The 21,390-nt window shown below is 47.8% G+C and overlaps 1 protein-coding gene across 6 annotated transcripts in view; it reads right to left on the reverse strand.

The window, feature by feature from the left end:
• Window positions 1-21,390, reverse strand: part of OPA1 (OPA1 mitochondrial dynamin like GTPase) — a 68,038-nt gene that overhangs the window by 39,701 nt on the left and 6,947 nt on the right. For 2 of the 6 annotated variants that reach the window (XM_056807297.1, XM_056807298.1), the window contains exons 2-7: window positions 21,034-21,352; window positions 19,548-19,644; window positions 16,675-16,782; window positions 11,629-11,682; window positions 10,918-10,982; window positions 3,766-3,876 (exon numbers count right to left, since the gene is read on the reverse strand). In XM_056807297.1, the coding sequence (XP_056663275.1) occupies window positions 3,766-3,876; window positions 10,918-10,982; window positions 11,629-11,682; window positions 16,675-16,782; window positions 19,548-19,644; window positions 21,034-21,352 (754 nt within the window). The remainder of the gene's footprint in view (window positions 1-3,765; window positions 3,877-10,917; window positions 10,983-11,628; window positions 11,683-16,674; window positions 16,783-19,547; window positions 19,645-21,033; window positions 21,353-21,390) is intronic. The other 4 variants (XM_056807301.1, XM_056807302.1, XM_056807299.1 and 1 more) reach the window with 3 other exon arrangements.

Consider the following 21,390-nt stretch of genomic DNA (forward strand, 5'->3'; position numbering starts at 1 on the left):
ACATTTTAATCTTATGGGGGGGGGGGTAGGAAGGACAGACAGAATTAGGTTTGTTCCAATGGGGAGGGAATGCAAATGAGACACAAAGCTCAACAGCCATGCTCTCTGTCAGAGCCTCCATCGCCCTGTGCACAGGCAGGAAGGCAGATCCCCAATTGCCCCATCCCCTGGACAAGATGGGGATTCCATTCTGGAGGACAGGGGTTAGAGACACGAGAAAGGAACAGCCTAAAGGAATTTCACCACCATAAAGCATCTGGCTTGCTGATCCTGGGTGCAGTCTGCAGACAGTGCCTTTTGGGTGCACCAGGGTCAAGGAAGGGTGGATTTCCAAAACAGGAACCAGATGGAGATGTTTGTTGGCTTTTAAATTCTAACTCAGTGTGGCGTTCTTTGTAAATATTATCAAATGCGCTTTACAGACAGCCACTCGCTGAGATCAATGGGCAAGTAATGCAAAACCCAGGGGAAGAGTCCAAGTCCAGATGTTTTCTAAGCTGGTTCCAACTGTTCTTAAAACTCTTTTGGAACAAGCAAACGTCATGGCGGCATGAACTCCTTCAAAATGAAAGAGGGCCTATTTGTGGGAAGAAGGGTAACTCTGCATGGGAAGAGATGATGTCATTGATGTATCCACCCAACCCTGGGCTTCCAGCTGCCCATCCTCATCCCTGACCCCTTCCCACCTCCTGATGGCTAAAGCCCCAGCGGCTTGGCTTCCCCATGGAGCTCTCTGACCACCGGCGATCTCTCTGCTCACCTAATTCCTGGTTCATTTACCGACACCAACGTTTTAAGTCAGTCTAGCTTTATTCTTTACATTTTGTGAGAGATACTACTGAAGTTTGGCTACGAGACAGGAGACCCCCAGACTCTCTGGGTCTCTTATGGTTATGGATCTTTCTACTCCAATGGTGTAGAAGAAAACTCTTGCTAACAATTCTGTGGGTCCCTGAGAACCTACACCTACAAGAACCTAGCTGGGATCCAGAGAGAAAGTGCAAGATGCTACAAAGGATCATTTTCTGAGGTCTTTCTCTGACATTTCCAAATGTGTGGAGTTGCTGGAGTAATGTATGTGTACACAGGACGGGCAGGATGGATGAAAGGTTGGGGGGGAAAAAAACAAGCAAAGAAGCCTGGGGAAAAACCACAATTCAAAGGGGGACCCAAATCAGCCTGATGGGCTTTCAAGGTCCTCATCTATGAACTCTCTCACATGGTCAGATGGCCCTGAAGTTAACAGCCCATATTAATGGGCATGAGCTTTCTATGCTGAGCTGATTTGTGCCTTGTTCCCCAATCAATGGAAGAGTCATCTGGGTCATCGCTTTGGACATCCAGGAGACTGGAGTCTCATAGCTTCAGAATTGTATTTGTGAAGTCAAGGGAAAAAGAGGCTGCCCCATCAGGGGAATTAATCCCCACCACCTCCAGAAGGTGATGGGCCGACCTTTGGTCAGATGACTTACTCCTCTGAAAGGAGGCCCCATGGTCTCTCCTCCATAAGGATGTGATGTTCCTAGCTAACCCAAGTAACCAGGACAGTCTATGGTGGGTGATTACCTCTACTGTCAGAGCCCTAAAACGAAGGAGCCCAGGGCACTGGGAAGGACCAGGGCTGCCCAGGACCATCTGGAAGCCTGATGGACACTAGAAGCTACCTAGTTGCACCTCTTCCATTCAGGGCTGCCCCCACCATTGCCTCTTTGGGTCATCAGAAGGAAAATAAGGCATTAACATGAGGTGGTCTTGTTAGGGCAAGTCACTCCTCAGCTCAAAGACATTGATTCCTCATTTGATATAAAACAGGGCTCTTATCTTGAAGGAAAAGAGTTCTTCAATACCGAGTGCAAAAGCTACATCAAAAGGGGAATTGTTTAGGAGGTTACAGCCCCAGTTTCCTCTTCTATAAAATGGAAGGCTTGGGCCAGTGGATGCCCCCTGACTCCTACCCACTGAACTACCTTGAAGTAGTGAAGAAGGGGGGCAAGAGTAGCCAATACTTTCCCGGCCATGTCCTCGCTGCCCCTAAGAAACACTAAGAAACAGATGAGTTTATGCTCCGCTTCTTCAGGATGTGGAGAGCTGGGCTGCAATGAGAATAATAAATTCTCCTGCTTTGACCTCTTGTGTCCAAGGCCAGAAAAACCCTTCTAGATTACCAAAGCTGCGGCAAGTTTGGGACCCGTCGCAGGTAACTGCACCCGTTTAGAAATGAGCCATCTCTGACTCACCTGGGGTCAGAGGCTTTCTACAATGCCAAGGCTGGGGAGATAGATGATGGAGAAAGTGGAACCCTCTGCAGAACCAAGTTAATGCTGATGGAGAGAGCGTTACCAGTCCTTCCCAATCAATTTTCTTCCTACCAGAGCACTACTCCAACCCTGAATACTTCGAATGTAAAGCAAGAAGGGGACCTGTTTGTGCCAATGAGCTTATTCGTCAGTTCTGACCAAAGTCAAATCCAGTGTCTTCCTCCCATCGATTGCTGCCAGCAATATCAAATGGTTGTTAGCACTAGCTTCAACCAATGCGCCCCACAGGACCCTGCTGCCAACAACACATCATCCTAATCCATTCATTATAGAGGGTCCTCAGTGCTACCCAGGCGGTGTTTCACAGCTCTAAAAGCTGAACTTTCTACCATGTGAAAGACAGGCTAGGATTATCTCTAATCTTAAAGTTCTAGAAGAAAGATGTGGATGGGGTGAGCAGCTGAATGAAAACTTGGACTAGGGTGCTTCTCTCCACACCCAAGAGCGTCTCCACTAAGCTCCTGCTGTGTGCAATGAAAAAACAGCTGCTTTTTAGGAAAACCCATCGATTTATTCGAAATATCCCTAGAATCACCAAAGAGAAGGGTATTGACGTCCCCTCACAGGAGAACAGAATTCGCTCTCAGTTGAAGCTACGCTGGTCAAACCATAAAAAACCGGGCAGAAGCAAAGACCATTTGAATATAGAGATCCCCAGGTACTGCCCTAACCACTGGCCCTCCCTCACAGCCTGTCACCCTATCATGTCCCAGGGGCATCCCCAAAGGCTGAGCCTGGCAGCTTGCGACTGAAAGCCAACCTTTTCTCTGGCTCTATGGAAAAGGTGAGTCTGTCCTGGAGTGGAAAACTCCAAGTTTCTGGGAAACGGCTAGCTTTGGTTTTATTTTTTCCACTGGGAGGAGAGAAACGAGGCAAGGATTCTTCTCAAAAGCTTCTTCACAACAAATGGGGCAGCTGGGGGCATGGCTTTCTCATCCAAAGAACCTGGGGGAAGTTTGTTCTAATGGAGGCTGGAAATGGTGAAGAAAACATCCCACCCTGGCTGTGTCTCTGACTTTGCCTGCCTGCACATAAAGGGGTTCTTGGTTCATTCTGTTACATACCCAGGAGCAGCACCCCACCTTTTTAGGGGGGACAGGAAAGGTATGCTGCTTAGACACCGAGAATGAGTTCTGCCCGTGGCCCAGCAAAATGACGATGCCCATTTTACAGAAAAGGAAACTGCTCCATTGAGTCCTGTGGAGGACCTGGATCTCTCAGAGCTGGGAGTGACTTTGGAAGACTGGGAAACCTGATGTTCCCTCGGTGCAAACCCGAAGCTCCTTCTGCCTGGCGATGCCAAGGCTGGACCCTGCCACTAGCTGCCTGGGGTCATTCCTTGGCTCTCTGCACCCCTTTCCCCAAAGGGGGTCTGAAAGCTGTGTGGAAGCTGAGGGAGAACATGTGATTAGTAGGAAGACAGCATGTAGCCCCCTGAGACCATCACCTTGCGCTTCTGCTGGGAATAGCCTGTGTTATACTGGCCAGCTGCTCTGCGGGCTTCCTCTTCGTGTTCCTGGATTTGCTGCTGTAAGATAATGAGCTCCCCAAGCAGACCCTGCCACGAGTTCACAATGAGAAGGGGAAAATTGGGGAGGAAAACAAGGTTAAACCAAAGGGTGCAACAAAGACAGATGAGAGACGTGAAGGAGGGGAGAGTTCCAACCAAAAATAGGCATCGACCAGGGCCTACGTACGAGTGAGACGGGCACGTAGGTTCCATTCCCCTGGCACCGTTAGAGAATATGAAGGAACGAGAGGGGTTAGTTGCCAAAGGAGAAGGAGCGATGCGATGCCGGACTCCTTCGCACTCCTGGATGCTCTCACAGCCAGGACGGTTTGTGTCCCACAAACGCGGACCCCTGATTAGCTAGATCAGGGCTGCAGGGAATACAGTGGCTTGGCCAACTAAGGGCAGTCCAGTCTCCTGCCCGGCCGGAGAAGGGACGGCGCCTCTGATGGCTTGCCACTAGGCATCCCATTTGGCCAGTCTCACTGAACAGAGGAATGGAAGACATGAGGAACAGGGGAGAAAAGGCTCAAGATTTATGTGCTGACCGTATTGATTCTAAGATGGAAGGTACCGGTTTAAAAAAATAAGATTTCCGGGTTGAGCTAGGCCACATTCCCACCATGGTGGGTGGGTTTTCTACCCCAGGAAAGCTGCTCCCTCTCATTTCATTTATTTTCCTGCATACAAATGCAGTTAAAAAAAAAAAAGTCTGGCTAATGTGAATATTCCTCCATCTGCGATTTGGCTAATCAGTTAATGAGGGCTAGGTAAAGGCATATATGAGCAAGGAGGGGGAAGGAAGGAAAAAGCTTGCTATAGCATTGGGAAAATCCTGGGCTCAGGCCCTGCCTGGGACACACAGCAGATGGCCTGACCGTTCAGGTTATTTAATCTCTTGGTGTTCTCAGCAAACTAACTCTAACACCACAGTGACAGGCAGACTCATGATCTGAATCAGCAGAGGGAGTCTCCACATCAGAACTTCCCTACATAGTGCAGACTAAGCAAGGAAAATCACCCCCAAATTAGTCGTATCTATACACATACAAGTTACTCTGAACTTAACGCTTTAAAATTGGAATAGAACCTTTTATTGCCAATATACACAAGTAACTGGTATGACGACATTTGACTCGATTAGTTTAATGCCACGAGGTGGGAAAAGCCTTCATGAGAACTCATCAGAGTCTTGTCAGTTTCCAAAGCATATTTTGGGGGGAAAAACAACCAAATCGAACTTAAAATGTGTAATTAAAGATTCAACAAAATGCAGAACAGAACAGAGCTTGGGTCTGCATGTGAAATGTTATTTTTCTCAGTAACTTAACGTCTCTAAGGATGATGCTTTGGAGAAATACAGGAGAACACAGTGACAGTAATAGAAATAAACCTGGGACAGTGCCATCAGTTAGAAATTCAAATATGACCAAGGGCGGGCGCGAGGAGAAAGGGCTTTCACAAAAACAATGTGCTCCAGTTTCACTAAGCCACCTGTCCAAATGTGCGAGTCAACAATGATGACAATCACTTAAATTCGACTAAAAATGAAAAAGAACATCAGCGCTTTCCAAATGACTGTTAAAAGTATAAAGTATTTCTATAACAGCTGGCCTCCTGGGCTGAGACAATGTAATCCTAAGGACCTTTAACTGTTCAAAAAGAAAACATGTCACAAATATGGCAGAGTAATGATTAAAACTACTAAATACTTTCAAATACGTGTCCAGAAATTTAACTGGAACTTGATATGCTTTTAATTAACTTATTAACGGAAAACTTACCTCCACTTAATATGTAACCAAAACCATTCCAATTCTACAAATCAAAGACAGGGCTCTATATTCCATCTTATTATATATTCTATTTTCATCGGGAAATAGCTTTGCTTTTTAAGTAAGTATTTTAGACTAAGGAGAGAGGAACAATTTGAGGGATTTTATTTTTACCCCAAATCCTAATTTATGGAAATGACTTTCAGCTAAACTTATAGGTAATTGTTTTTAGGGCCCATCTGAAAAGAAATCAAACTGTTTTGATTTGTATGGAAATGGTTGGGATTTTGGCATTTATCTCCAGTTTCAAAACCACACATTTTACTAATAAGAAATTACACCCGAATCACTTTCAAGGTATCAACAACCCTTTGAAATTCAGTTAATGGTCCAAGAAAAAGCCACCAGGGGAAAGGCCACAGAAGAACCATTTGTTCTGGCTGTCCTTTCCTGCCCCGAACGTTGGCTTCAGCAGTCACTGCCTATTCCCAACCAAAGCAGAAAAGACCCAGGCCAAGTTCAATTGGTGGGATTCACTAGGTCTGGGGACCTCACCGACTTGGTCTGGGGTTGTGACAGACCATCAGTGCTCTGAAATACAAGCCTTTGTCTCTGCTAGGGAAGGAATCTTACCAATCCTTTGGTATCAGTGGCCACATTACACGCTTATCAGCTTCTAAGGGTGAGGTTGCTCTGAGTGCTCTGAGTGGGAAACAGGGCAGGAGAGACCAGGAAGGGTTCTACTCTAGAAAATGGCCACCTGCTTTCCTTCTGAGGCTGCCAGTGAAGCACTGTCATCTGAAGGGAGCTGAAATGAATAGTCCTACTTCCTACAAAAACTGGAAGAAAATAAGAATTGGGTCCAAAAAACGGTCTACACTATAAAGAATTTAACATAAGTATTTTTTTACCATCAAGTGGATAAAAGCCCTGCTCTTAAGTACAAAAATGATTTGTCAAAGCCTCTTGGTGATACCTAAAGGCCCTAAGGTCAAACCTCCGGGAGGGTGAAGAGCTAGCTATTCCCCACGATTTACTTAAAGAATATAATATTTTGTAATTTACATATAACGTGATTCAAAATGTCAAAATAATTTTAAAAATTCAAGGCAAGAAATTCTTAATATTCTCGAAGAATCCCTCTCCCTCACAACTTTTAGAGGACACATTCTCTAAGACTTTCATGACTCATGTTACCCAGATGTTGTCATTTAGGCAGGCAAGGACAGTCCCTGCCCAATTTCCTCCTTTCTTCACTTTTGGAGTGTCAGATCAACAAAACTGGCAACAACTTCAGGAACCTAAATAACCAAACTGGAAAGTCCACTGTAACATCCTAAAAATTAAACATGTTTAATGAAAATCTTTAAAATATTGTTCTTAAGCATTAGGGGCTTTTACTAGGAGAAAACGTTCTTTATGAGAGCATCACACTCAAACGGCCCTCCCGAGCATACACATATGGATGCCTTCTCTAGCTCTCCTCCATGCACTGTGGCTTATAGAAGAGAGGCCACTTCTCTGCCCAGTGAGAGGGAACCCACTCCCTGGCAAGGCAGTCCATTCAACTTGGGGATGGCTGACATTGTTAGGAAACGCTCCCCAAGGTCAAGCGTAACCAGGCCTCTCTCCCAACTTCCATCCATTTTTGTTGTCTGAGGGCTAACAGAATGAATCAAACCCCTCTTCCCCAAGAATATCCATCTTTAAGACTGAAGGTAGCCATTCAAGTATCAGTTCCCAATTCCTTCAGCCCGTCCTCATCTGATATGACCTCCCGGCCTTTCTCCACCCTGGCCACGTGCCCTCTTCTAGATGCCCTGCTGCTTATCCATGTGCCTCCCACAATGGAACCAGGGCATAGGACAACGGGACAAGCACCCACCACCTCTTGGAGCAATGCCTTCCAAAGGAGTTGGCGGGTCCCTCGGGCCCAGTCCAAAGGTCTTCTGTAATCTAGAGCACCCTCAGGGGCCAGCCCTGTCTCAGTCATTCCCAGCTATGTGCCTCCCTTCCATCCCATCCCCTGCCTTCCAACGCCCTTGGGAAGCTTTCTTGATGCCTCAGCTACTCTTTCCTCCTCAGACTTCTCCTACCCTCTTGTGCACTAAGCGGGCAGGATAGATAGAACATCACACACACACACACACACACACACACACACACACACACACACACACACACACACACACACACACACACCCTCTCCCTCCTTCCTTCCCCAGGACAGTGGGTTTTCCCAAACCCAGACTCCCCCTTTTACCAACAGGACCATCTTGCTCTCAAAGGACAAGGTTCTAGATGAAGTCTCCAATGCTGGAGAAGAAGAGAATTGACAGGCCCAGGATGCCAGTCAGCTAGCCAAGAAGCCAGGGACTCCTTTATTGGCCACATCGCTCTTCAGTGCAAACATCCCAGTTGTTCCCCATGACCTACCATCCAAGTTGTAGCTTCCTCCCTGGCACTCTCAGGAACGCTGGCTGAACCGGCCAGCATTCCATCCTTGCTTTGTGAGCCTTCCCTCCGCTGGCCTATGCTCAAGCCACCATATGGTGGCTGTTCACTCTTGCCCCTCAAGGCCTTCTGTTCTGGGCACCCTGTTCAAAGAGGACACTGACAAGGTCCAGGGTCCAAGAGGGTGGCTGAGAGGGTGAAGGGCTTGATGCCACCATGGCCTGGGAAGACAGGTGGAAGGAAGTAGGGATAGATGCCCTACAGAAAACTCAGGGGGAACAAGGAACTGCTTTCAAGGATGCCTAGGGTTGTCTCACATGGAAGAGGGAGATTGTCTCTGCTTGGCCTGGAGAGTAGAAGCTGAAAAAGGCCAACTGGGGATGGGGATCAGGAAAAGGTTCTGCACAACGAGTTGGCTTCAAAAGGGAGCAGCTTCCCTCTCCTTAGAAGCTTTCCAGCAGAGGTCAGGCGACCACTTGTTGGGCACATTATCAGAGGAATTCCTCTCATGTATGGCCCGGCCTGGGCAGCTGATGAGATCCTACCAATGCTCACATTCTGGGATTCTTCTTAGAATCATTTAGCTTCCTGTTTTTCCTCAGCAAAATATAGAATAGACAAAGGACAACATCAAGCCAACCAAAAGGACTGTAGCATTTAAAATTGTTTACATTTGCTCATGTGAAGTAACCCCTCGGTTCCCTGGGAGGGCAGGAGGAAGGAAGGGAAGCAGCATTCGCTGAGGGCCTCCTCTGTGCTGGGCACTGTGTTCAGAGCTTTATAAATACCTGCTTTAATTCGTAAATGACCAACTGAACGAGGGAAAGGGAAGTGTGGGTGTAAAAATGAGTCAGGTAAGTTAGTCCAGTAACTGTCCCCATGGAGCCTGTTCTAAGCAGCAGGGGATAAAAACTGCTGGAAAATGTCCTACAGGCTGCTTCCCGAGGCTGTCTGCCCCAGCTCTCAGGGGTAACTGACTGAAAAACCTGAGCTAGAGAGCACCCATCTGCTCTCTTCCCAGAGATCACGGGGTCCCTATCAGAGACAACAGGGGACAGGCCAGCAGGGTTTAGCTGATGGACACGCTCTGGGCAGGAAGGAAGCCTCTCTCCTCGATCTGGACCAAAAGCCACGCTCTGATGATTTAATCTTACAGTCCCAGCCACCTCCCTTACACAAGCATCCAGGAGCTGTTCAGGACTTCTGTGGTCCTGGCCTTGGACGCACAAGGAACTGTCTGAATAAAGCAGCCCAATGGCTGGGCCCTGGACACTTCCGTAAGATACAGACTTTGTGTCTAGTGTTATTCACTGTCATTGCAGGTGTCAATTCACCTGCAATGAAGACTCTTCCTGTCTGGGAAAACATTATTAAGCATTTTGTGGACCCAAATATGCACGTAAGAATGCTACGTGGGGCAGCTGGGTTGCCCAGCGGTTAGAGCCAGTCTTGGGTCCAAATCTGGCCTGAGATACTTCCTTGCTGGGTGACCCTGGGCAAGCTGCTTAACCCCCATTGCTTAACCCTTATTGGTCCTCTGCCTTGAGACAATACTTGGTGTCCATTCCAAGACAGAAGAGAGGGTTTGTTTTGTTTGTATTTAAAAGAATGCTATGCAAGGAAGTATCATCTAATCTACTTAAAATAAGCAAAGGGGCAAAACCGTACATGGCGTTAAAGCAATACACATGCCCGCGGCCTCTCGTATGGACTAGCTTCTGTGACCCGAGTTCCTGCTCCCTGCTCCCAGCCCCACAAAGGATGACCAAACCCACCCCAAGCTGGGCTGAGGACTCTTCCACCCACTTAATCCATCTAACTGATGGATAACCCAAGAGAGTAGTGGATCGAAACACGGGTCTCAGCGAACTGAGGCCTCTGGACTTCCTTCAGGTTCTCAGGGAGCACACGCAAGTCCAATGGGCTTTAGGGCAGGGGCTGTCTGTGTGCCCTGGCACAAGCCACTACAAACCCCCGGGCCAATGTACTGGGGTGCAGTTAGGTGGCCTTACAGTTCAGTAGCCAATTGCGGCTACTCATAATCTCCTTTCTCTGAGTCGACATGCATTTTCCAAAAAGTCTGGAGCAAAATGGAAAGGGAGTCAAAGATAAGGATGACCTAAAAACTGTTCTCTGAATTCGTGCTTTTCCAAAATAGAAGCCTGTTCAGAACCCCACCACAAAAGGTCTGCACTGTGAAGATAAGGAACCTTTCAAAAATACCCCACGCAACACTTGGTTTACTATCTCACTGCGAAAGGAAAGGTCCAACTATCACATCACTTTTCCACAAATCTCTCCATTCAAAACGTATTCTAGAAAAAAAAAGTTCTTCATTTCATATTAGGTTTTTCCCCCCCCAAAGAAAATGAATCCAGGTTTTTATTTATTACTAGAAGTGATGCAGCCAAGTGCCTGGAGGCCAGCCATGGAGTCAGCTGGACCTCCAGTGTGGTCTCTGCCACATCCTGGCTGTGTGATCCTGCCAAGGCCCTGGACCTCTCTGGGTGAAGAGATGCCTATGTGAATAAGTGGAGGCATTTCCCCATCAGGAGTTCCTGTGTCAGTGAAGCCCAGTCCTACACAAGAATACACAGAAAGGGCGCACATGACCTCTGGCACTGGCATCAGTGATCGTCCTAAAGGAGCTGACCCAATCCTGCTGATGAGTCAGTACCTGCTGACAGGAGAGCCAAGCTCCTTCCTGGGGGACCCCGGCACAGGCCCCGTCTTCACTCTATATGAGAGTCTGTATTAGAGAAAATGAGAGAACTTCCGTCCTCCCCAGCGATCCAGGAGATTAAGGATCCCTCCAAATTAATTAGCACCCACACCGAAAAGGCTTTCCATTCCATCTTACCTTCTTAAACTGCCTGTCGCTTTCTGATGCATCGGTGGCTCGAAATGCTGTTTCTCCAGAGGAACCTGGAAGACAAGCAGGGAAGCCTATAATTTCCCAGCTCTCTCCTCAGCAGGCTCTAAACCCCAAACTATGTCTGGTCAAAAGGCTGAATCTGAGAGCAGCTCATCATCTGGGGCTGAAAGCAGCAAATGGCTTGCTGCAGATTATTCTCCGTTTTCTAAAGGGAAATGACCAGCAATTGACTTCAAAATTCAGAAGTCATCTTATAGCATCACTTAGAGGAAACATGGGGAGCTAATTCCACTGGAGAATAAACAAGGTAACCCTGAGTTAGGATCCTTTCTGGTAAGACTATTTGTAGCTTTGCCAGACTTAAAACAGAATTAGGCTTTAATAGTGACAGGGCAGAGACCAAATTTTAAAATGCCAGACATGACAGAGCAGATGAGATGCCCCCAAATTACTTTTTGGGAAGATGCTTTGGCCAAGCAGACAACTGGGAAAAGATTTTATCCCTGAGATACACATTGGAGGATTTTTGTTCTTCCATGAAGGAATGACTTTTTGTTGTCACCAAGTTTGCCAAAGAATTCTGGGTTCTTGAATCCAGCAGGATTATCGAAGTGGCCTTCTAGGTTTGATTTGTGATTAGTGTATCAGCAACATTGAGAGGCACGCAAAGGTCAGCACAAAAAGCTTCGTACACACCTAACAACAGAAGGAGGCCAGAAGCTCCTGTGACTTCACTAACCAATTTGTGACCTGTGAAAAATCAGCAAAAGGGAAATGACAAATTATGGGAAATGAACATGAACGTGGGGAGCCAGGACACCTCTCTGTCTCACACTCAAAGGGACAGGGAAGGGCAAGCGCACGGGGGATGACTGTTATCAGATTCCATCAATGCACTCATTCCCATAAAAGGGTTTCAAAGTCATAGTGATCCCATCAAAAGCCAACACACAGAAGTCTCCTCTACTCATCATCATGGCCTTCTCCCCTCCCACTGGCCCTCTAACACCCAAGACAGATTTTTTTCAATATTTTTTTCTAATTATGATGAACCTCAACTACCCACACACAGACATCTGTCTGAAACAGAGCATCACAAATCATTTTCCTCATCATGGCAATGCCTCAGACAGACCCTTAGAATCCCAGGTGGGGATGAAGTGCCAACAGGGTGGGCTGGTGATATCCCAGAAGAAAGAAAGTGCCTGCATTTCCTCCCCATGGAGGCCACACTGCTGGTCACCCTACAAGCAGCACTCTCCTGTACAGCCTGTCTCCCTTCAGTCCAAATGGAGTCCCTCGTGCTCCCTCCCTACTTCTACTCTGCAGTTGTGGGAACATCAGAGAACCAAGGCTGGCAAACCGGCGGCCTCAACGAGTGCCCCTGCCAGGAGGCCCTGGAGCTATGCGACAGACATCCTCCAGATGCTGGAGTCTGTGTGTTCACAAGTGGGTGACTTCTAGGTTCAAAGCTGGGCTCTTGGGGATCAGGCTTGCTGGAGATGTGACTGTCCATTGGGTGCAGGGAAGACTTTCTTCGCCTAGCTGCCAGGCCTCTCTCCAACTTCCCCCACTGACCTGGGCAAACCTCAAAGGTCACTAACGGGTGCCAGGTTTTTTCCATCCCTAAGAGATGTCACAGGAGATGGGGATCCTCCATCCTCAAAGAATGGGTATGCAGTGATTCATGGCAATCCCAGAGACTCATGATGAAAACTGCCCTCTGAGAAAGAACTGATGCGGGAGTCCGAATGCAGATGGAAACATACTACAGTTCACTTTCTTTCTTCTTCCTCTCATTTTTTAATTTGGAATCTCTTCCATAAAATGACTAATATGGAAAAATATTTTACATAATTGATTGCACATATGACATCTATAGCAGACTGTTTACTGTCTCAATGAGGGGTTGAAGGGTGGGAGCGAGGGAGAGAATTTGGAACTCGAAATTTAAGAAATGTTGCGAAATGGTTGTTTCGCGTAATTGGGGAAAAATTAAATATAATTTAAAAAAGAACCCAATGTGGTAGAGGATGGCCACGCCAACTCTTTGTGCCAGGACATGGATGGCTGTCCATGCAGGCGACAGCTACTGAGCATTCTGAGTTTAGGCCACCCAATGGCATGCTCTCTAGTGGATAATGGCAGGCCCCGATGTGCTCACAGTGAATGCCAGCGCAAACAGCATCCCTGTGGTCATCTGGCCCAACATCCCATGGGAACAGGTGTATAACACACGTCACTGGGTTTGTCTCTCAGAGGCCAAAAGCCAAATACTTCCCCCATTATATACTTGCAAAGTGCCTACTGTGTGCGCAGCAACAGGCTCCCAAGAGAGGAGCCAGAAAGGGTCAGCCCCAACCATGACTGCAAGAGCTTCATGCCAGGGCAGGTGGGAGAGTCCAGGTGGCAGGCAATCTCTCCATCTGCAGTCCAAGAGACAAGAGTAACTTGTACTCGGGGACAAAAAAGCAGATCTGCATTTGAACCCAGGCCTCTCAACTCCTTACGCTCTGACATGAGGCTTCCCATGAAATGAGGAATGTTAATTATTCTCCTATTATTTCAGACTGTGGGAATTATTGATAGTCTTGGTGTTGGGAAGACCCGAATTCAAGCACCACCTCGGACACAAAGCTACTGGTAACTGCTCAGGGCCCTCTGGTAACTGGGGAAGAATCTATTCTTGACCTCACAAACTGCAGATGAGGTCCAGATTGGCATCAGTGGAGGGACTTTCCACACCAGGAATTCCCTACACTAATAGAATCGCTGGACCAGAATGGCCAACTAAATACACTTGGACACAAAAAAATGCATCCTTAGAAGTCCTACACAAACAGTACTTCTTTTTAGGCAACTGGTAGCATCCCAGTACCCAGAACAATGGGCAAACTTAAACCGTGTGGTCCTGGGCAAGTGACTTAAACTCTTACAGGGTTGTATGGAGGAACATATACACCACATTAAAAGGGCTTAGTAAGGTGTCTGGCATAAGGTCAGTGCTTGCTCTCTTCCTTCTTTCCTTCTGCCCCAAACTCTGCCCCAAATGCGTACGTTACCGGGGGATGATTCCAAACTCCATGATAGTCTTGGAGAAGTTGGCCCACAAGCATTCTAAAAATGTCTACTGTTTCCAGGCACTGTCCTGGCTATGAATTTTTAAACAGTTCACAAATGCACACGATTTCAGAGTTGAAAGGGAGTTCATATCTGAAAAAAGATTCCTCTCCCACCCTATTATAGAAAACATTGTCCGGCCTCCCCTCGGAAGCCTCTGAATAATGGGAGCCCTCTCCCTACGAACAGGCTGCCCCAATGGGGAGATCCCTCTCATTGGAAAGACACCCCAACTGGCTTCTCCACAACTTCCACCCCAGCTTCCCGTTCAGCTCCTTAGGCCCAAACAACCAAGTCCAAACCCCCGTCTATGAGACAACCTTTCTGCTCTTCCTGAAAGCCCTCCGGACTCCCCTGCAGCTTCTCTTCTCAAGGCTCCTGGGCCCCGGCTGAGCCCCTAAATTCACCATACAGCGAACATTTCTGAGCTCTTTTTAAAGCATTTCTGATTACTTTTTAGTGTTTTTTTCAGCCCGTGCTTTATACTACTATGATTTTTTTAAAAGAATAAAAAAAGAAAAATCATCTGCCACTGAACTTGGACAGGAAAGGGAGACAAACGTATCCAAATGTCACGGGAAATGATCAAACAATCCCATTCTAGACAAAGCTGGCCCTGAATCACCGACTCAACCTCCTTCCCATTCCCACCAGAGATTATTACTAACAAACTACTTTGGGGCTAGTACTATGTACTGTGTGAGAGCACCCTCATCCACACAGGCAGCCAGGCCCGTCTCCTAGGGGTGGGGTCATCTGGAGTCCCTCTCCATCCCTTGGCTGCACAAACAATTGCCGGCCAAGTCTTGGGGAATTCCCACATCTCTAGCCTCCATCCCTTCTCTCCACTTTCTTGGACTATTGCCATTTCCTCCAGTAGAAGGGAAGATCCCTGGGACCAAGGAAGGTTCCTTTTTGTCTCTGAATTCTCAGCCTTGGCATGGTGCCTGACGAGTGTTTGTTCAATTAAATGGAACTCCCTGCTTCTAGCTTCCCCCCCTTTCCAATCCATCCTTTGGGCCAAAGTAGTCTTGAGGGACAAGTTGGACCTCGTTAGTCCAAGTTCCCAACTCTAGAGCTGTCTCCCAGACACTCTTCATCTGGCTCACTTTGGTCACTGCCTTGTCTGAGACTCCAACCCTCCCCACAAGGGAAGGAAAGACTCAAGCTCTGACTGTATTCTAGGAGCTGGGCCAAGTTCTGTCATCTTCCCTCCCTGGATTCTCACACAAATCTTGGAGGAAGGAGTAGTATTATCCTCATTTTAGAGAGTGGTGAACTGAGACAGGCAGAGGGAAGGGCCCTGCCAGGGTCACCGAGTGAGGAAGTGTCTGGGGCCCCATCTGAATTCAGGCCTTTCTGACTCCAGGCTTAGGGGCCTAGCCCTGGACCCCATGTCCATCTCTGCCATGGATATGTAAAGAGATGGATCTCCTTCCCTCCAAACAGAAGGAAACTCTCCTTGAGAGATGAGGCCCTGGGGTCTTTCCAGGGTTATGCTGTTCTCTCGGATGAAAGAGGGCTTAACAGACGCCTCCCAAGTCCTTTTCTTTTCTTTTTTTTCTTCCTAATTTCTCAATGGATCCAAGTCCAGCCGAACCGTCCTGCAGGGCCCAAAGTCCAGGCACTCCTGCTTTCTTTTGAATTCCCTCAGAGGTCCTGACTTCCTGGGAGTTGGTGCCTTTCACCTGGTCTCTTATTCCAACCGAAACTAGACTCTGAGAGCAGACACGATGCCGTGTCCTTCTTCTGGATCCTTGCTAAGCTGACCCCAAGTAGCGCTGCACATGTAATAGGCCCTCAATACCTAACCCCTGGTGGAGCTTGGATTCCTGTAAACAGTAGGTGTAGCCTAAGGAGGCCGCTTACTCGGCAAGTCTGGGATGCATTAACAAAGGAAAGAATTATAAAAGACACCTCAATTGTGATAATATGGAAAGGAACATTCTGATTTGGCATTTGAGTCCCTAATTCCCCTGCCAACCTCAATACCCTAGACTGGTCTGGCCAGGCCAGTTTCTCTGTAGTTGAAAGCTTTTCAAGATTATAACTATAAAAAAAATTTTAAACCCTGACCTACCATTAAGGGCTAGGCAAAGAGGGTTAAGTGACTTGTCCAGGGTCACACAACTAGGAAGCGTCTGAGGCTAGGTTTGAATCCAGGGCCTCCTGTCTCCAGGCCATGGCTCTCAATCTGCTAAGTCATTTAGCTGTTACTTCAAGATTACATCTTTAAACTGACATTTAATAATGAAGAAAACATAGAAAGCAAGAAAAAAGCTAAAGGGAAGAGCATTTTCCAGGTGCTAAAGCCACTGTTTACCTCCTGGATGACTTTCCCAAACAAAGTAGGTCAGCCAGATTCCCTGCTCCCATTACCTGTGGAGATGGTCTTGAACATGAGTTTAAGGCTTTGGGGTATCTCCTTTTCTGCAGATGTGAGAATGATCCAGAACTCGCAGGGGCCTTGTGGCTGGTTTTGCCTCTTCTCCTGGCATTACCCTTTAAGAGCAATGCCTGGGCAGTGCCTGTAAAGGCCCTGGAGCTTCCTGAGTTTGCCTGATGCATCTTTCTCCCTGGAGTGATTTTGTACAAGAGAATATAAAAGCAAAGACTCCTCACCTGGGGAGAAAAAGTCCTTGAACAAGCTGAAGCTTCCTGCGAGCTTGTCAAAGTCCGGAAGCAACTTGGCCAGGGCTTCTGAATCAGGAAGGGCCTTACTAAGTTTCTCTGGAGAAGAAACAGATACACCTCTGTTAGTCACAATCTAGAAATATGCATTTTAATTCATGCTCAAATTCTTAGCAAAACAAAGGCATCTCTCTTCCACCAACCCACCAGCAATGGCAAAAATAGATAAAAGGCAGGGGCAGTTAGGTGGTTCAGCGGTTAGAGAGTTAGGCCTGAAGATAGGAGATCAAAAAGATAAATTTTGATTACATAAAATTGAAAAGCTTTTGCACAAATAAAATTAACGTACGTAGGTAAAGGGAGGCTATCTAAGTGGGAAAAAATCTTTGACTCAAACTTATCAGGCAAGAGTAACAACTCTTGAAATTTTTATGCATGTCTTTGAGTCAAAAACAGATAGAGAGGTGCAGAATATATGTAAAACACATGACTAAAAGCCATATGCAACAGATAAGTGGTCAAGAATATGAACAAACAGTTCTCAAAAGTTTTGCAAACTGAAAAAACAAGAAAAAACCCTGCAAACTAGTGACAACCACATGAACAAACGCTCCAAATCACTAGTAAGAGAAATGCAAGTGAACCCCTTCCCCCCACTCCCTCATTTGAGGTTTACGTCACACTCTGCAAGTTGGCAAAGATGACAAAAGACAGGGCCAGTCAATGTTGAGGAGGCAGAGAAAAGATAGACACACCGGGGCACCGTTAGTGGAGCTGGGATTGGTACAATCATCTGTGAAAGCAATCTGGAATTGTGCATATAGCCTAAGATGGTCGTCCTCTTTGACCCAGAGATTCTACTCCTAGACACGGATCACAAGGAGGTCACTGATACCCCAGTCCTCCCCCCCTTCCCCCCATATCAGCAGCAGCACTTCTAGTGGCTGTCCTTTGAGGAATGGCTACCTCAAGGGGTCACCAGGCAGTAAGAAAATAACAAAAACAGCTCCCAAGAAGCACCAAGAGATGCTTGTGGCCTGGGGAAGAGTGAAGAAAGCAAAGAGCAAGAACAGGAGACAATCGCCCCAAACTGATCCAACCCCAGAGAACAAGCTTTGCCCAAAGGAGAGAGAGGAGAAGCAGCTTCGGTACTCCCCGCCCGGCACCAGGCGAGGAGCATGGCTTGTGATTTCAAACTTTTCTTGATGTTTTGGTTTTGCTAATGGAAATGTCTCTACTCTTAAGGGCCCAGAATTTACGCAGATACATAGTCTGAGATGTAGGCATAAATTCATGTCATGACAAAGTACTCATCAATCGTCCCCAGGGACATTTCTTCAAAACTGAGCCTTTTTTTCAGCCTTTATTCTCTACAGAGTTAGCAAACACCACTCTTTGGTAAATAACCGACAGGATGATTGGGGTACTTATTCTGCTCCTTTCTGTTGATGTTTAGTCATGTTCAACTCTTCATGACCTTAACCGGGGTTTTCTTGGCAAAGATACCAGGGCGGTTGGCCATATTCTTCTCCAGCTCATTTGACAGATGAAGAAACAAAGGCAAACAGGAGTGACTTGCTCAGGGTCATATAGCCAGGATGTGTTTGGCTTTGAACTCAGGCCTTCCTGACTGCAGGCCTGGCACTCTATCCACTATCCCACCTAGCTGCCCTCATTCTCCTCCTTGGATCCGCTCTTCTATTTTTTTCCTTATTGATATCTGCTCAGTGTTGTGCTGTCATTTTGGGGCTGAGGCACCATCCACTCAGTATTTGTGGGTCACTGTTTTCTGTAGACATTCAGTAAGGATGGAATGCCAGAACCTCAGAGCTGGAAAGGTCCGAAACAGAAAACCATCGGCATTTTTGTTGGCGCTGTGCTAAACATGTGCTCTCATCCACGAGCTGTACCTCCCATGAGAGGTACACCCTCTCATGATGGAGTATTTCCATTATCAGTCTGGTTCTAGGGAGGTCCCGAGCATTGCTAGGCAGATGGATTGCCAAATATTTGATGGTTTTTGTTGTTGAAGAAAATGAAAGGTTTTCCCCCTTTGATCTCTATTGCTAGTAAAGAAGATGATGGCAGTGACGGTGAGGAACTAAGCCCCCCCAGCCTGAAGCCTTTCATGAAAGCGGGCCATCCAACAAAAACAAAGGCCTTTCTTAAGGAAAGAGACGGAGGACGATCACCAAACTTAATCCTCACCTACACAGGCCTGAAGTGGGCACCAAGGACCCCCTAAATACACGCATATAATGATCATAAGCACCACCACAGCCATAGCTGACATTTACATAGCAGTTTAAGGTTTGCAAAGCTCTTTACAAAAAAAGACCCTCGTGGGGGCCGCTGGATAGCATGGAGGACAGAGCTCCAGGCCTGGCCGAAAGGACACTTCCTAGCTGGCTGACCCTGGGCACATCGCTTAGCCCTGATTGCCTCGCCCCTGCCACTAAGACAGAAGGTGAGAGTTAAAAACAAAGAATCACCTACTTTGATGGGAGATAGGAATGAGGTACAGATGAGGAAACTGAGGCAGACAGGTGAAGTAATGGAATGATGGATGGAGAGAGTGCATATCTGAGGTAGGATCCTGACTCCCAGCCTAGTCCCGTGATTTAGTCCTGTCAGCTCCCAGATAGTTAAAAATGGCTAAAACAGTGGGCCAAGAAAAAAAAAGTGGCCTAAAAGAAGCAAGAATTTCGCCAAAGATGTCAATATCGTCCTGCTCTACTGAAAATCTTGCCAGTGTGTGTGCATGTGTGTGAGCAGGCCCCCCTAATTCTGACTCAAAGCCCCCCGGCCAGACTGCCTCTGCAGAGGTCACTTCTCAGAGGGGTGCTATGGTGGGGGGCACCGACCCAGATCGATGTACTCATCCAGCTGCCACACGAAGTCGGGCACGATCCACTTGTAGTCGCTCAGGTCGGGTATCATGTCTTTCCACTGATCGAAGGTCTGCAAGACAAAGAAAGAGCAGTGTGAGCGCCGAGACGGTCACAAGGCCCAGGTGAAGCGGGTTTCCCAGACCCCAATTCTCTCTGGGGCGGGTCAGCGATCAAACACTGAAGACACCGGCTCTGGGGATCCCCACGCTTGCCAGGTGTGAAGCTCGTCTGGGGTCATGGAGTAGGAAAAGACAGTTCCCAGAGGCGTTTCTGGACCTCAGTCTCCCTCCTGGGAAGGACAGGGCCCGGGTTCACGATTATCATTAAAATACAAGAGACTGTCCCCCAATCCGGTCTCAGGGGCCACCTTCGGGCAGCGTTGGTCACTGACCCAATACTTAACCTTGTGGAGGTTTTCTGTGCATTTATGAGGTACATACTAGGAGATCGGCAAGGCTCGGGGGACGGAGCACTGGCCTTCGAAGCAGGAAGAGCTAAATTCAAAACTTTTCTTGTGTGGCCTCAGCGTCCTCATCTGTAAAATGGGGAGCCTGGCAGCCCCTCCCCCTCTCCCCTGGTCTATTTTTAGCTAATCAAATCAAGAACTTAAAGTACCCCTACTCAGTAGCTCGCTAACCACTAGGTAAGAGAGCTCACAAGTCACTTATTAGTTCACACCCTCAAAGGCCACAAGCACTGCCTGCCTGGGGCAGTGCTAGGCAAATTGGGAGACTGCAATTGGTTCCTGTGAAGAGGGGGAAGAGACAGGAATGGCGTGGAGAAAAGGGGTAAAAAAGAAGAGACCAACATGGCCTGGCTGCTTTTCCTGCCTCCAAGTGAGTAGAGCTGTGGAGACGTGCTTTTCCTTGGAGTCGTTCTGCGTTGGTGGCACTCTGGTGGCAGACACCGTGGAGACTGGCTGAGGACTCCTGGGAAATCCATGTTTGGGACTTGAGGAAGCCCCTGCCAGGGGCTGAGCCAGACTTCCCCGGAGCAGCACTTAGGGTTGGTAGGCTAGACCAGGCTCTGTCTCCTTCCCGTATGTCCCACTTTCACTCTCTCGACCTCGTTGTAAATAAAAGCGGCTAACAGTCATTTTGACTCGGGGGCTAATATTTTATAAATGGCAACCCCGATCTCATTTTTAGAACTCTCATATTGAGTCAAACCTACATTTAATTGTTACGCCATAGTGCCATGGAAAGGCTGGCTGGCAGCTGAGTGCCAGGCCTCAGGGGGACCCTGAGGGACCCTCAACAAGGACAAACGAGAGAAGCTCCCCAAATAGTTTAGTCTGGTTTCAGGAGAAAAGAGTAAGGCTCTGAGCCCCCAAATGCTGAGCCAGGGGAGTACCACCAGAGGCAGAAGGTAGGCCCAAGTCCTGCAGCCCACCAAGCCTGCTTGATGTCCACATCCTCCAGCCTCCTCAAAGACCCCAGACCCACCTCCCCCAACATACCTTCTTGGCTGTGTAGCCGCCGCCGACTGCTGAGCCCAAGATGAGGTAACGGAGCCGGAGGAGCCTGGCCGCCAGGCGGGCTGGCCAGAAGTGCCTCCGAGGCTGGTAGTTGAGTCTCACTGGTGAGAGCTTCCATCGTCGGAGTGGGAGGTGACCCAGGGAGGAGAATGGCTGCGAGGAGGCTCGGAGCTGAGGCCTCAGGGGCCTCAGTGTAGGAGGATGCGGGAGGTGAATGCTTCGGGAAAGGAGGTGTAGCCTGGGTGGTGAGAAGGGCCCCCTCCCTGCACAGCTGATGCTCAGGAAACTTCTGCAGACCTCACTGAGGAAAAATGGGGAGAAAGAGGCACAGGTCAGACA

Source organism: Monodelphis domestica, chromosome 8, assembly GCF_027887165.1.
Source record: "Monodelphis domestica isolate mMonDom1 chromosome 8, mMonDom1.pri, whole genome shotgun sequence".
In the NCBI taxonomy this organism is placed as follows: Eukaryota; Metazoa; Chordata; class Mammalia; order Didelphimorphia; family Didelphidae; genus Monodelphis; species Monodelphis domestica.